The 13,252-nt window shown below is 30.8% G+C and overlaps 2 protein-coding genes and 1 pseudogene across 2 annotated transcripts; all 3 read right to left on the reverse strand.

Annotated features, from left to right (window-relative positions):
• Positions 1 to 1,249: 1,249 nt before the first annotated feature.
• LOC118647547 lies at positions 1,250 to 2,811 on the reverse strand (annotated as a pseudogene).
• A 1,478-nt stretch (positions 2,812 to 4,289) lies between these two features.
• Positions 4,290 to 8,802, reverse strand: LOC105827815 (peroxisomal N(1)-acetyl-spermine/spermidine oxidase-like). The gene is made up of 6 exons (XM_012665970.3): positions 7,758 to 8,802; positions 7,135 to 7,485; positions 6,215 to 6,406; positions 5,577 to 5,902; positions 5,212 to 5,490; positions 4,290 to 4,691 (listed from the first exon to the last, which is right to left on the reverse strand). The coding sequence occupies exons 1-6, from the start codon at positions 8,060 to 8,062 to the stop codon at positions 4,519 to 4,521; spliced, it is 1,626 nt and encodes a 541-aa protein (XP_012521424.2). The 5' UTR covers positions 8,063 to 8,802; the 3' UTR covers positions 4,290 to 4,518.
• Positions 8,803 to 13,070, reverse strand: LOC105827817 (major facilitator superfamily domain-containing protein 6). The gene is made up of 8 exons (XM_036292598.1): positions 13,025 to 13,070; positions 12,774 to 12,892; positions 11,331 to 11,667; positions 10,546 to 10,736; positions 10,328 to 10,461; positions 9,594 to 9,709; positions 9,250 to 9,495; positions 8,803 to 9,009 (listed from the first exon to the last, which is right to left on the reverse strand). Exons 1-8 carry the CDS (start codon positions 13,068 to 13,070, stop codon positions 8,831 to 8,833), a joined length of 1,368 nt encoding a protein of 455 aa, XP_036148491.1. The 3' UTR covers positions 8,803 to 8,830.
• Positions 13,071 to 13,252: the final 182 nt, after the last annotated feature.

Raw genomic sequence — 13,252 nt, forward strand, 5'->3', positions numbered from 1 at the left:
GCTGGTCATACGTAGTCGAACGTTCCGTTGACTCCGTGCGTGTTTTGCGTGTGTCTCGCGTATTCAGAATTCGAATTGTGCCCAACTACGATGTTGAGACTGTCGTGAGTCCGTGTTCGAGCAAAAAGGTTTCTTGAAGGGGTATATCGCGAGTGCTAATTGAAGTGCTACTAGTGATCGTGCGAGCATACAAAATTCTAGAAACACATTTGTCTCCGTTCATCGTATCTCGGCGTGTGATTTTTATTCAAACGGTTTTCTTAGCCTGCGTTTCCACGAAGTTACGTGACGTCACGCCACGTTGATTTTCGTTCCGGACAAAGTTTTCGTGTGCGCGTATTCGCTTGAGAGTGTACGCAATACCTTCAGTAGAATGTCGATCGTGCCGATAATGAAACATTTACTAGTCGTCGCGCAATCAAACTCTGGGAGCGAATTGATTTACTTCAGTGTGTCTTGACTTTTCACGTAATTTTTTCAAATGTAACGGTCGCGACAAGTGAAATTCTCGCGCACGGATTACGTTTTACTCGTGTGTGATATCCGTAATATCGGGATTGTCGAACAAAGTATCGAGCGATCGTCATTAATGTGCGATCATTATTAATGTGGTTCGAGAACAGCAGGATGATGTCAGCAGAAAGCGGCATCCATGGAGCGACTCGGTATTCCAGAAAAGGAATGTAGCAGTAGCAGCAGTAGCATCAGCAGCAGGAGCGACAACAATCGGTGAGTGAATTTTTATCAAATCAATTAATTGAATTTATATCGTGTATATGTGGTATTGCACATTTATAGAACACGATTATGCACATTTGAATAAAACAAATTTAAAATATGAATGCGTATAATTGTAAAATTTATGGGTATAGCATGAAAAAGAAATTAAATAAACGTGGACATAGCATAGAAGAGACACAAGAAGTTATACATATTACCTACGGGATTCATAGATATTTGCTTACATAGTTCAATGGGCACATTTGATAATTGTACCTTAATATTCTTACAGTACTAATATGTAAAAAAGGCCTTAATGGCATAATCCTAAATATGTATCTTGTATACGATCAATTTTTCATCTATTTAAAGTAATTTAAAAATGTAAAATTCATAAACATACACTTTAAAATTTTTAGAACAAATATATGTACTTTGAAAAAATACGTATAATTATATTTATAATAATTTATAATAATTTAACTATCAAAGATTATATCAAAGATTATATCATATAATGATCGTATCGTAAGGATTAATAGATATTTTAAATACTAGCGCAACATATATTTATAAAAAGAGATTTAAATCCACAATAATATTACTAACTCGGTACGATCTAGTTTTTTGATCTCCCATTTCGAGGATTTGGAGGATTTGGCCCATCTTTTTTTCTGTGTCTGTCCCAAAGAAGTTTTAATTTTGACTGCACCACAGCTTCAATGTTATGAATTTTGGTTCTGAAAATTATTTGCGCTTTTAAGGAAAATATTGATTATAAAACTTATGTTTTAAAAACTGTACAACTACAAATAAAGTTGAATCATCATTTGATGTTACTTTAACTTTAATTATTTCCATATACTTGCATGCATTTATTATTATATATTTAACATTTTAAAAATATTAATTGTATAATTGTAATATAAATGTACTCACTCTATGCCAAGATCGACTTCTGGAATACCAAATAGCATTTGATTCAAAAGCATTTCCTCGTTACAACTGGTTAAGCTCTGCCTCAAATGTTCTGGTACCGTGTGCAACGCTGCTTCCTCTGGCGAGCAATATGATTCCTTATCATTATTGATACTATTTGCTGCATTGTTATTATTTTTACTCTTGCTTCGACAATTATTTTTTTATATACTTGACTCTGTAAATAGAAATAGTTACATAAGTATACAAGACATACAAATATGCATGATTAATAATTCCAGTAAACTACATTCTCTTATTGCTGATTAAATATCGATAAAAACGTAAGAGGGAAAGAAGCAAACGTTACCGTACGTACATTTCTTCGTCCTCATCGCGTTTATTATTCTTTGCGTTAAATTGCATTCCAATGCCAGTGTTGTATGCATCATTTGGCTTGTTTTGTATTTTCCAGTGCAGTCATACCATTCCTCTGATTTTCATTTAAAGGGATCCGACTAAATTAACATAGATCTTGGTTACCTTTCCTATCTATATATAGTATATAGTATATTTCACTTTCATTACGTACATATAAAAGTGTCTTACCGTCAACACATCGAATACAACTTTTTTTCCGAACGCCAAACCAATAATATCGACACCAGCCAGTCTCTCGCGGAGTTTCTGAATGATCTTTGTCTCCTCGACTTTCTCCCTGCAATAAGTTTCCTCTTAATCTAAGTTCTACGCCACACAATTAATTAAAAACAGAATAATGTGCAATCCTAACTTGGACATTTTCTCTTCCTCGCTGTCATTGTCATCCGAGAATCTTCGCGTTTCCTTAAAGGTTTCGTTTCTTCTTCTTTTTAAACTAGATATTGTACGTTTCGTCGTCTCCGCACCCCATTCTTTCTGAATTAATTAAACCTGCTATATCCCGTTATCTACTCTCAAGTAAAATCAAAACAGACCAGGAGGGTTTTTAGAGGTTAGTTTACGTCCTTAGACGAAATATTACTCGCTCTCGAGATTCAATTTTAAATTATTCTTCCTGTTTTCTTAACAAACTTGTATATTACGTAATGTCGTAATGCTCTCAGCACCATTTATGTTACGGCGATACAACTGGGTGTGCGTGTCCATATCTATTAATTCTTTTAGCGTCATACGGTCATACCTATGGCACTGCCATATCAGGTGGTCAGAGTATTTAAAGGTTTTAATACAAAAATTTTTTGTTAGCATAAGAGTGCTCTGTCTCTAATATACATAATTTTCGACTCTGCCATAATGACATTGTTAGGAGTGCTATTGCGATATCCCAACGCTGTTCTGATTCCAAGAAATTGTTCTCTTTCTAGTTTTAGTTGTAAATTTTGATTATTAGGGGCATAAACAAAAGAACCATAATCCATGATAGATTGTACCAAACTTTTATATAACATAAAGTGAGGTATTGACTTCTATATCGATACACCGTCAAGATATCGCAATAAAGAATTAGCTTTATCCACCTTACCTCTAATTTCTGTTATATGTTTACTGAAAGAGAGATGATTATCAAACCACACACCTAAAAACTTTGCCGAACGTTGATTCGTAACCCTAATACCCTTAATCTTAATATATTGTTTTCCGGTCTTCGAAAACTCTACTAAATTTGTTTTTTTGGCTCTAGTGATAAGCCTAACACTTCAAGATTTTTCCTAACTTTATTAACCGCAACTTCTAATAGAATTCTATTATTTTCTCTTGAATTGCTACTAATATATATCGCAATATCATTCGCAAATTGTAACACATTAATATTGTTTGCCACATCCTTTGTGATTTCGTTGGTATATAATGCATACAAAATAAGACTAAGAACAGCTCCCTGTGGGAGTCCCCTAATACCAACATATGTTTCTTAACATGTTTTTGACTATTTACTTTTTTTTAAAACTACGTTGTGTACTGTTGCCCTTATGATTATCATTTTTATTGTTATTGCTATCTGCTGTACTATTTTTCTTTTTCCCTGATGCAATATCAACAGACTCGATTATAATGATAATAAATTTATTGTAAAAATTAAAAAATTCTGTCGGATCGGTCTGGTATTGATTAAGGTTTTTGATGGGCCATTTATCTTCAACTATTTTCGAATAGCGAATCCAGTCTGTAAGTTTTTTTGAGATTCTATTAGAAAGTTTATTGTATGGAGTAAATGTTAAATCTATTACAAAACTATTGGGGAAATGATTCGATTCCCAAGTATCATTTATTTGTTTATAATCAATGAAATCTGATAAATTGTTTGTAAAAATTAGATCTAAATTAGATGGGGACTTGTTGTTATAGTTAAGTCTAGACATTATATTCATATTAAGCATATGTATATGTATTTTATATTTACATCCATGTTTGGCGTTAATGCTAGTCACATATCAGTCGCACGAGGAAGGCCGCGGTGGCCGCTCTCAGATTTCTCTCTGATACACAGAGGAAAGAATAACAGGAGGGAATATAAGGTCCTTTTTAGATGACGGGGGTAGTCAAAAAGTATGATTGCGTTACACAGTAAGATGGCAGTTTGTATTTTACAGAAGCACTATGTGCACTTATTGAGGCACTTCTTGCACTATTTGTATTAAACAAAATGTTAATGTGTTGCAGTCTTGTATTGCTTTGTTTAATTAATCTTATATTGTAATACATGATGTGTAGGTAATTGTTTAGTTTAGGGATCTCATCTCAAATTATCGATTAATAAAATAATGCTCATTTGACTCCTTTTTGCACGAAATAAAGAATTTTGCAGTATGTGTGTATATATCACACAACAAAACTTGCCCGCATTGTTTTATTTTTTATATTTTGGCCGTAATTGGATCATGGTTTAGCGAGCATCTTTTTTGGCGGGCCGTTGTACCGTTTTGTTAAATGAATTATTCTTTCCGCCTCACGAATACCACTGAGCCTTGCACCATGTACTGTGCTGTAATGTCCCGGAATAGTAGCTTCACCCGCGAATAAAAGTATTGGTGGTATCGCTTCACAAGAGTCTGGAAAAAGTGAAGAAGAAATCTTGAAGAAAACGTTATAAATGGAATTGTTAATAAATTGATCAAAGTCAATAAATCTGATATTTGATTTTAAAAATTAAATGAAAAACTCGATAAAATAACTTCCCAAATATATAAGATGTCAGAAATGTCAGAAATACTAAAATTTCCAGGGCAAAGTTTCTTCTAAGTTTTTCAAACTGTAATTGTTCATAACGTTTATAACGTTTATCATAACAATTTCTTTTAAATTAAGATCAAGACTCTCTAAATTTAAGCTCTTGATATACAGAATTTTTGAATATTCCATGAGCGAAGGTTTAAAGTTTTCAAGCCATAATCATTAATAATATCTAATGTTTATCAATTTTAATATTAAATTGAGATTCATTTTAATATTAATTGACTACTATATAGGTGTGCTCTCAATGTATAGAATATTATTATTTGAATATTAGAAATTCAAAGAGAAGCTCCTTTTAAACAAGATAGATGTGTTCACGACAAAAGGTGAAGATACCCGGTAATGGACTAGCCAGATCACACTGGTGACCAACGGTGCTGTTCATTGCCATGTAACTGTAGGCTCCGGCAAAGTATTGGTCCATGCACCACTTGCTCCTGAGAATGTTGGCTGGGTAAGGAAGTGTCGGGTCACCAGTGAATCGACGAAGAACTGTCGTCATTGATTCCACTACCTCCTCGTCAGGACACTGTTCCATGTCCATCGCTTCATGGCCGCACACCCAGGCGCATAGCACATGGTGAGAATTGGGCAATTCCTCCACATTTGCCACACCTAGACGCGAATAGACATACACACATACACACTTCCGTTGATTTGTCGATTTCTTAAAACCATATCGTAATATTAAAAGTGACAACCTTTCACCCAATCGCATCTATCCGCCAGTTCTTCAGCGGACCAAGCCAATTTGATCGTACCCTCTCGCCAGACCCAGAACGGTCTCGCATATTCCAAGAAGATCTTATTAACGTATCCATATCCAAGCTTGTTGATCGCCTCGACTTTTTCAGCGGGTAATCCTGGCAGGAACAACCTTGCGTGCTGACTTTTTAGGACGCCAAGTGAAACGGTTATGATCACGTAATCAGCAGGAAACTCTTCACCATCAATGCATTTCACGATAGCTCGTGGACTCTTATGGCTCACCGTACCCCACCGAATGCGATTAACTGGTTTACAATATCTTAAAAGACATTAAATGATTCTATATTTATAAAGATATTTAACAAACGATTATTAATAATTAAAGTTTGAGTAATTAATAAAGTTTAAAAAAGATTGCGTTTAATGGCTAAACTAACCAATTAATAAAATTTATTAACTAATTAAATAATATTAATATTAAATAATATCGCAGTCTTTTTTATTAAGAAATAGCGTTAAAAAATAATTTTCCTACAAAGTTACGTCTTTTAAAAGTTTATTTGCTTTATTTCTTTTAAAGTAAAAATAAAAATAGATTGATGCAAATTGTTAGGCACGCTTTTGTACAAACTTGACGCAACAACTAGGTAGATCTCGAAGTAAAGGAGCCAGCACTCCCACAAATCCCAAAGGTACTCTAATATTTCCACCAGGAATCTCGATATAGCTGCCGAATTGATCGGCCGAGACAAGCGAGAGATCATCTCCGCATCGACACTTCACACAATTCGTCATACCGTACATCACCCTGGCGGCATCATATCTGCGAATTATGAACCATCCGTATTATCATTTCTAGCATAATTGAGTAATTAGTTACGCAGCAATGTAACGATTATACTTAATGCGAACTACTTTGCAACTTTTAATTGTAAACACTTTTAAAATAATTGCTTATATACAACTATACTTTTTATTTATTCTAACGTTAAAATACAATTCTAAGGTTAATATATATGTACATACATCAATCATAGGGATATTATCAATTAGAATAATATTATCGTGTGTGCGTATGTGTGAGTATAAAATAATTAATATGCCTAAAGTAAGATAACTTAAAATATAACGTTTAATTAAAGTATAATATTATTCTGTAGAGTGTAGCACATACAGCTATTTATGTCCCACACAGCACACACCTTTCAGAAATATTTCTGAAAGATATCTGAAAGATATTTTCTGTCAAATATCTTTCAGAAAACTTTTTGAAAGATGTTGTGCTGTACGGTGTTTCACATTTCTTTTGTATTAACTTTTTGGATACATTTATAAATAAGTAATTATTTGTACGTAACGTTTGAGCAATCGAATCGAGTCATACCTACAAGTCTACTTAATGTCCTGAATGTCGTTTCCACCGAAAGTATAAAACTCATTACGTCATGTATTTCTAATTAATGAGAAATTCTCATTTGTCTCTGGCCACTCATAAGTCAACTCTTTACATCACTGCTCGTATAGCTTTGCGATTAACCTGGGCAACTGTACCGTTGCTCCTCCGGAAAGTTGTGGAGTTCTTGCTGAATTCTGATGCCCATAAAATTCAGCAACGTACCGTGAGTACGGCCGCAACCAAGGGCGAAGAGAGCCGCCGCCTGCTGCTCGATTTGCCGAAAGGTGTGATACGCCGCGATGCTAACCGGGAGATCGATGGCCCTACCGTCGCTGGTGCAAAAAAGCCCGCGACTGGGATCTGGCCTGAAAAGCGGTGTCTTCAGCAAACCCTCTTGTGCCGCCAGAGTGAACACCGGGTTCGCCACACTCCCACCCTCGATCCACGTTGCACCCATTTCCGCTACAACGTCGCCTAGCCAGCAAGAGTGAATTCGTCCACCCGGTCTGAAATTAAAAGTCTATTAATTAATATATCTCTTATAAAAGCAAAATTTTACGATGAGTAATTAAGTTTATTATACTTTTGAAAGAAACTGTGCTTTGAAATATAATATTTATTAAAATAATATAATATATTTAGATCTCTTAATCACTTTTTAATAATCTTTAGTTTAATCACTTTTTAATAAATAAATTTTTATTAAACTTTAGTTTAATATTAGATTTGATATAAACCTTTAAGCTATAAAAGCTAATTTTGAATTTGTTCGAGATACCTATCTGTCGCTTCTAAAACCGTAAAATTACGGAAACCGCATTGAGTTAATCGATGTGCTGCCGATAACCCGGCCATGCCAGCCCCTACGATCACAACTGCTGGTTCTTCTTTGCATGGATCTATCATACATGGATCCATCTGGTACGTTTCGAATTTTCTCAGTTTCATACATTCCGGTATATCCTTTTTACTTTCTCCACCTTTATTTGATGAAAACAATCTGCAAAGCGCAAAATCTTCTAAGCATTTAATTAATATTTTTTGATTGCGGGTACTCACAATTAATCTTATTAGTAAATACATTATTAATTAGTAAGATGAAAAAATACGAAAATTTTTAAAAACTTTGTAAACTCTTATTTGACACTTGATATGATTCATCCGTACCTTGTGAAAAATCGCTGCAATTTCCAAGATGATACTCTAAATCTTGACAGCATTTTATTGGTTGTGTGGTGTTAAATCAATAAATTAGTTGATTATTAATTATTCGGAGATTTAGACATGTATAATTTAGAAGCAGGTTGCTATGAGAAAGACATGTCATTCACAAACAAACAACTTCGAGCATTTTGATCGTCTACTGTTGTCTTATTATCCTTTGCACTTATATATTTTTAACATTAATATATATGTACACATAAATTAATATAAATAATAAATATAAACATAAATAGTTAAAAATTAATTAATTTTTTTTATTCTAAATTAAATTATGTGATAAAAAGCTGGTAACATTTTATAATAAAAAATGGTTCAATAATGTAACTGATGGCATCGTATACTCATCTTATATCTTATAACATAAAATAGCTTTAAATTATTCTAATTTATGTAATCTATATTAATTATGTCTCAAGTTATGTCTTTTACATCAAGAGATATATATAATGTATATAATGTATATAAAGTTGAAATATTACTTTCTGAAAAATTTACAAAGCATATATTACATTTCTGCTACTACACAATGTCTCCGTGCATCATCCGTTGTTTTCCATTCAACATTACTACTTGAAACTACTGTAAGAAAAAATCTGATACTTTTCAACAATCTTCTGCAAATATTTATTACAATCTTTTAAAGCTGACTGATTTCTTACCTGGTGTTTTAGGTTTTAAATACAAAATGTGAAGAATAAAATATGTTAATGCTGAAAGTACTGCAAATGCTGAAAATATTCTTAATGTTACTGTACCATCAAATTTTTTGTATAAGGCACCTATTATTAAACTGCCAACTAAGTAACCTAAAAATTTTTTGTAATATTTTTTATAATTTTTAGAATTAGTATTCAACATTTTTTTTACTTTTATGCCACACAGCATGATCAATATAACGGTTAATGTACAATAAATTTAATGTACAAAAAAATTAAATAATTGCAAAAAAATATGTTTTTTATTATACATATATTTGTGTCAATAATTTAAAATGTTTTTATAAGAAAATAATTATTAATATACATAACAAAACTAAGTAAACTTACCTAAACCATCATGCATGCTTTGAAAAAATCCTTGAACAACAGCTGAAGCACCAGGGGGTGCTATCACGTTTGCGTATGCTGCTATTGTTGATATGCTAAGCGCATACGATGGCCCGTACATTGTTAATTCTATCGGAAGTACCCACCACGGCATTGGACATAAAGATATTAATCCCAAACGAAGTGCGTAGCATAAAAGGCTCAATATAAAAGTGTAAACATATCCTAGTTTCTCCAGTATTTTGCCTGGAAAAAAAATTAAAATAATATTCCTTAAAAATTTTTTTTATCATGTTAGCGTTGTTTTTTTAACTAATTATGTGATAAGAAATAGATAACATTACCAGAAAAGAAAAAAAATACTACTTCGCCACCGAAAGCCTCTGTCACTGCGATTAAACCTTCTATCAATTTAATTTTACTCATATAACCAGTCGTTAAAGCGAGATCTTCTAAATACCTATAATTTCAAAATACACAGAGTTTAGTACATTCTATTCAAGACAGCATGCTTTTCAAAATAAAAACTTAAAAAATAGAATGGAAGCATTTAATTAACTTGAAAATAATGTTTAAATAGCATCTGATCTAATATAATCAGCCATTTACCAGAGACATTTACTAACGTTTCAAAACGTTTCAAAACGTTCACTGTCAAAATTTATATTTCACGTTACGTCAACTATAGATTAATTTTTAGTACTGGCACTTAATTTTAGAGCAATCTATGATAACTCTATAAAATAACTTATTTAAAAAATTCCTTAAATTGTTATTTGCACAAAATTATTCTAAATAATGTATATCACTTTGAAGACATTTAATTTGAGATATTTTTTAGACATTATTTTCATCATATTTTACTGTTTTTGAAAAACGATGTAGCAGATATATTTAGATATATTTAATGATCTTTCAAAAATTTGTCTAACAATAAGTCATCAGGTTCACAAAGATAAAATGCTTTTTGGGATATTTTCTTGATAATATATTGTTTTCTAGCTATTTTAATTTCCTTAATTTATTGTACTATAAATAATCAAAAATGTATAATATGCAATGAAAGGTAAAAGTTTACCAATATAAAAAATTACTCTTGGTGGCATTAAGGATACCAGAAAACATAATGAAACACAAAAATATATAAATGGATTTGGATTTCAATAGCGTAAAGACATCCTTCAATGCAGTTGTGGATCTTTTAAATGGCATCTGTAATAAAAATAAAACACGAAATTATAAAACAAAAATAAACTATTAATCCGGTTTGTTTTTTAGAATGCATAAAGTAATTACCTCTAATTTTGTACAGCAAATCAAATCTATAGAAATAAGTATAACCGCTAGAATAACTATTGGTGTGTATGTTTTATTAATTTCATCTTGCGACCACAAGTCCACTAAATATCCAGATAAACATGCTGCGGCACCGAAACCCATAGTGGCCCATAGTCGTTGTTTACCAAACTTTAATTGTTCATTTTTCCCTGAAAATGCAAAGGTTGTTTAAAAGTAATATTTCTTCTCTGTATAATATTAGGTATCTAATTGTAAGACTATAAAATTGCTTATTTGATTCGTACAGCTAATCCAGGTATCACATATTTGTTTTATAAACGTTTTCTAAACGTATCCAATATTTTTGTGTATTTCTGTGTGTATATGTGTATAAACGTTTTTGAAATAAATATGTGCTACGTGGGACATTTATGTGATAATAGGTTAAAGTTTAAAAAGAATAATGAAGAAGTATATGTGTAATTAAAAGTTTACATAATGGCAGGCTGCTAAACAAATATATAATTCCATAAGTATATATGTATAATGCATTCACACATACACACACGCGCGCTCGTGAATAAATTATTTTATTAAATCTGTAAAAAAATAAAATTTTCACGGATAAAGGAAAAAAAATTTTAACCATTTCTTAAACGTTTTTGAAGTGGACAATTTTACCAATTAAAAACGTTTCCAAGAGCCGGATATGAAACGTTTCAAAGAAACATTTGTGAAACGTTTTTAAAACGAGTGCTACCTGGAAAACTTACAATTAGCATCAAAATTATAAAGACACATACCCAATATGGTAAAACAAGTTGCATCGCTTAGAGAGATGGAAATAAAATAACAAATCGCACCAAGGCACCAAAAGAAAGCAAAACCCCAAAAAGTGATAGATGTATAGACACATTGATTCTCGAATTCATCACAAGTTATATTGCAGTTATAATTAGTTATATTTCTCTGACACAATGACGTCTCATTAATATTTAATAAGCATGCAGTATCTGATGAGATAATTACTTTTTGTTGATCTGCATGAAAAGATAATTTCACAGAAAAATTCATGTCTTTGCATATCCAATGGCACACAGTATCTTTTGTACCATTACATGATTCAATTGCTAATGTATGCTTGAACAAAAAATAAATTAAGAATAAAATTAAATATATTTTTACTAACAAGTATTAATTGTTAATAATAAAATATTGTTGATGAAAATTTTTATTTACATAAAAACATATAAATACATATAATTATATACAAAATATGTCAATATGCATTTATAGTAGCTCTTATTTTATAAAATTTTTGTTTTGTTTAAAAAAAAAATTACACTAAAAGTACAAAACTAATTAAAAGGATAATTTTTGCATTGTTTCTTTAAGAAAAAGTTAAGTACGGAGAAATGAGAATAAATTAGTTCTGTATAATCATACATGTATATTTAGGATTCAAGAAATATATGTATATGATTATACATGAACAATTTTTCTATTTTTTATTCTTAATTTTGTAAACTATATTAATATTCGTAGGCTCCAGTAATTATTAACTCCACAATGACAACTAAAAGTAACTGAAATGACACTATCATAATTAGAGACAAGAGTAACATGAAGTCGAAACGTCTGTAATAATTTACTAAAGCGAATTGTAATATTGTACTAAATGTTGTTGCGCTTTATATTATTGTAATTATACAGCTGTATAATTACATATTATTGTAATTATACAGCAATAAGAGCTGTGCCGGCTCTTATTGGCTTTTAATATTTCTTGACTGTTATTAATTTTGTAAAAAAATTGTTTTTATTAGTTTGTGTTTTTTTATTGACTATTATTATTTATCACCAAACAAAATTTGAAAACAGAAAATAATTAGTACAAACGCATATTGATATATTTTGTATATAATTACATATATATTTATATACGATAAATGTTTACGAAGTTATTTATGATGTATTGTTTTATATACTTTTAAAATGTTTAACAAAATTTTTTATTATATAGTTTTAAAATATATTTGAAATTAAAATTTGCTAAGTTACAAAATTTTTTAATTATATATATGTTTAAAAATATAATATACAATATATAAACACAATACACGTTTTTATAAATTTATAAGCTTATGTAAATTAATATATTTTACTAATTGATATTACAGACATTTCATTGTTAGCATTTTATTGAAAAAATCTACAAATAAAATTTAAAAAACAATAAAACTTACATATTCTATATCGCAATACGATAGAGATGCACATGAAACATTTTGGAAATGCTGATCTAAAAATATTGGACCTGGTAATGATGGCAAAAGGAATATCGCACTAAAGCAACTACTTGATACTATGAACAATATTATGAAAATTAATTTTCTCCATTGAGAATAATCTATGATAAACCCAAATACTGGTTTCGCAATCAAGTGTAGTGCAGGAGCAATTGAGCAAATAACACCTGCAACTAATGGGGAAATACCTAGTTGCTTTCCATATACCATAGCATATGGAAAAGTAGTACCCATACCTAAAATAATGAAAAGTTGTTATTAAATATGTAATGTAATGTATGTAATAATTACACTGGTAGTAAATTATCTTTAATATTTTGTTGCATTTAATTGTTGTAATATGCATTTTTGAAGTAAAATTAATATATTGGTTGTATAATTTTTATAATTAAATATTAAAATAAACCAGTAACGTT

Source organism: Monomorium pharaonis, chromosome 10 (genome assembly GCF_013373865.1).
Source record: "Monomorium pharaonis isolate MP-MQ-018 chromosome 10, ASM1337386v2, whole genome shotgun sequence".
NCBI classification, from domain to species: Eukaryota; Metazoa; Arthropoda; class Insecta; order Hymenoptera; family Formicidae; genus Monomorium; species Monomorium pharaonis.

What these genes read in the sequence shown, in the direction of transcription:
- LOC105827815 (XM_012665970.3), bottom strand. Translation starts at nt 8,062, where the DNA reads ATGTATTTACTAATAAGATTAATTGTGAGTACCCGCAATCAAAAAATA. An exon ending in GTTTTAGAAGCGACAGATAG is followed by an intron (nt 7,486 to 7,757) that starts GTATCTCGAACA and finishes TTTTAATTTCAG; the next exon opens with ACCGGGTGGACGAATTCACT. An exon ending in AACTTTCCGGAGGAGCAACG is followed by an intron (nt 6,407 to 7,134) that starts GTACAGTTGCCC and finishes CATAATTCGCAG; the next exon opens with ATATGATGCCGCCAGGGTGA.
- LOC105827817 (XM_036292598.1), bottom strand. Translation starts at nt 13,070, where the DNA reads ATGGGTACTACTTTTCCATATGCTATGGTATATGGAAAGCAACTAG. An exon ending in TTTGCTGTACAAAATTAGAG is followed by an intron (nt 10,462 to 10,545) that starts GTAATTACTTTA and finishes TTTTTATTACAG; the next exon opens with ATGCCATTTAAAAGATCCAC. An exon ending in AGTATTTTTTTTCTTTTCTG is followed by an intron (nt 9,496 to 9,593) that starts GTAATGTTATCT and finishes TTTTTTTTCCAG; the next exon opens with GCAAAATACTGGAGAAACTA.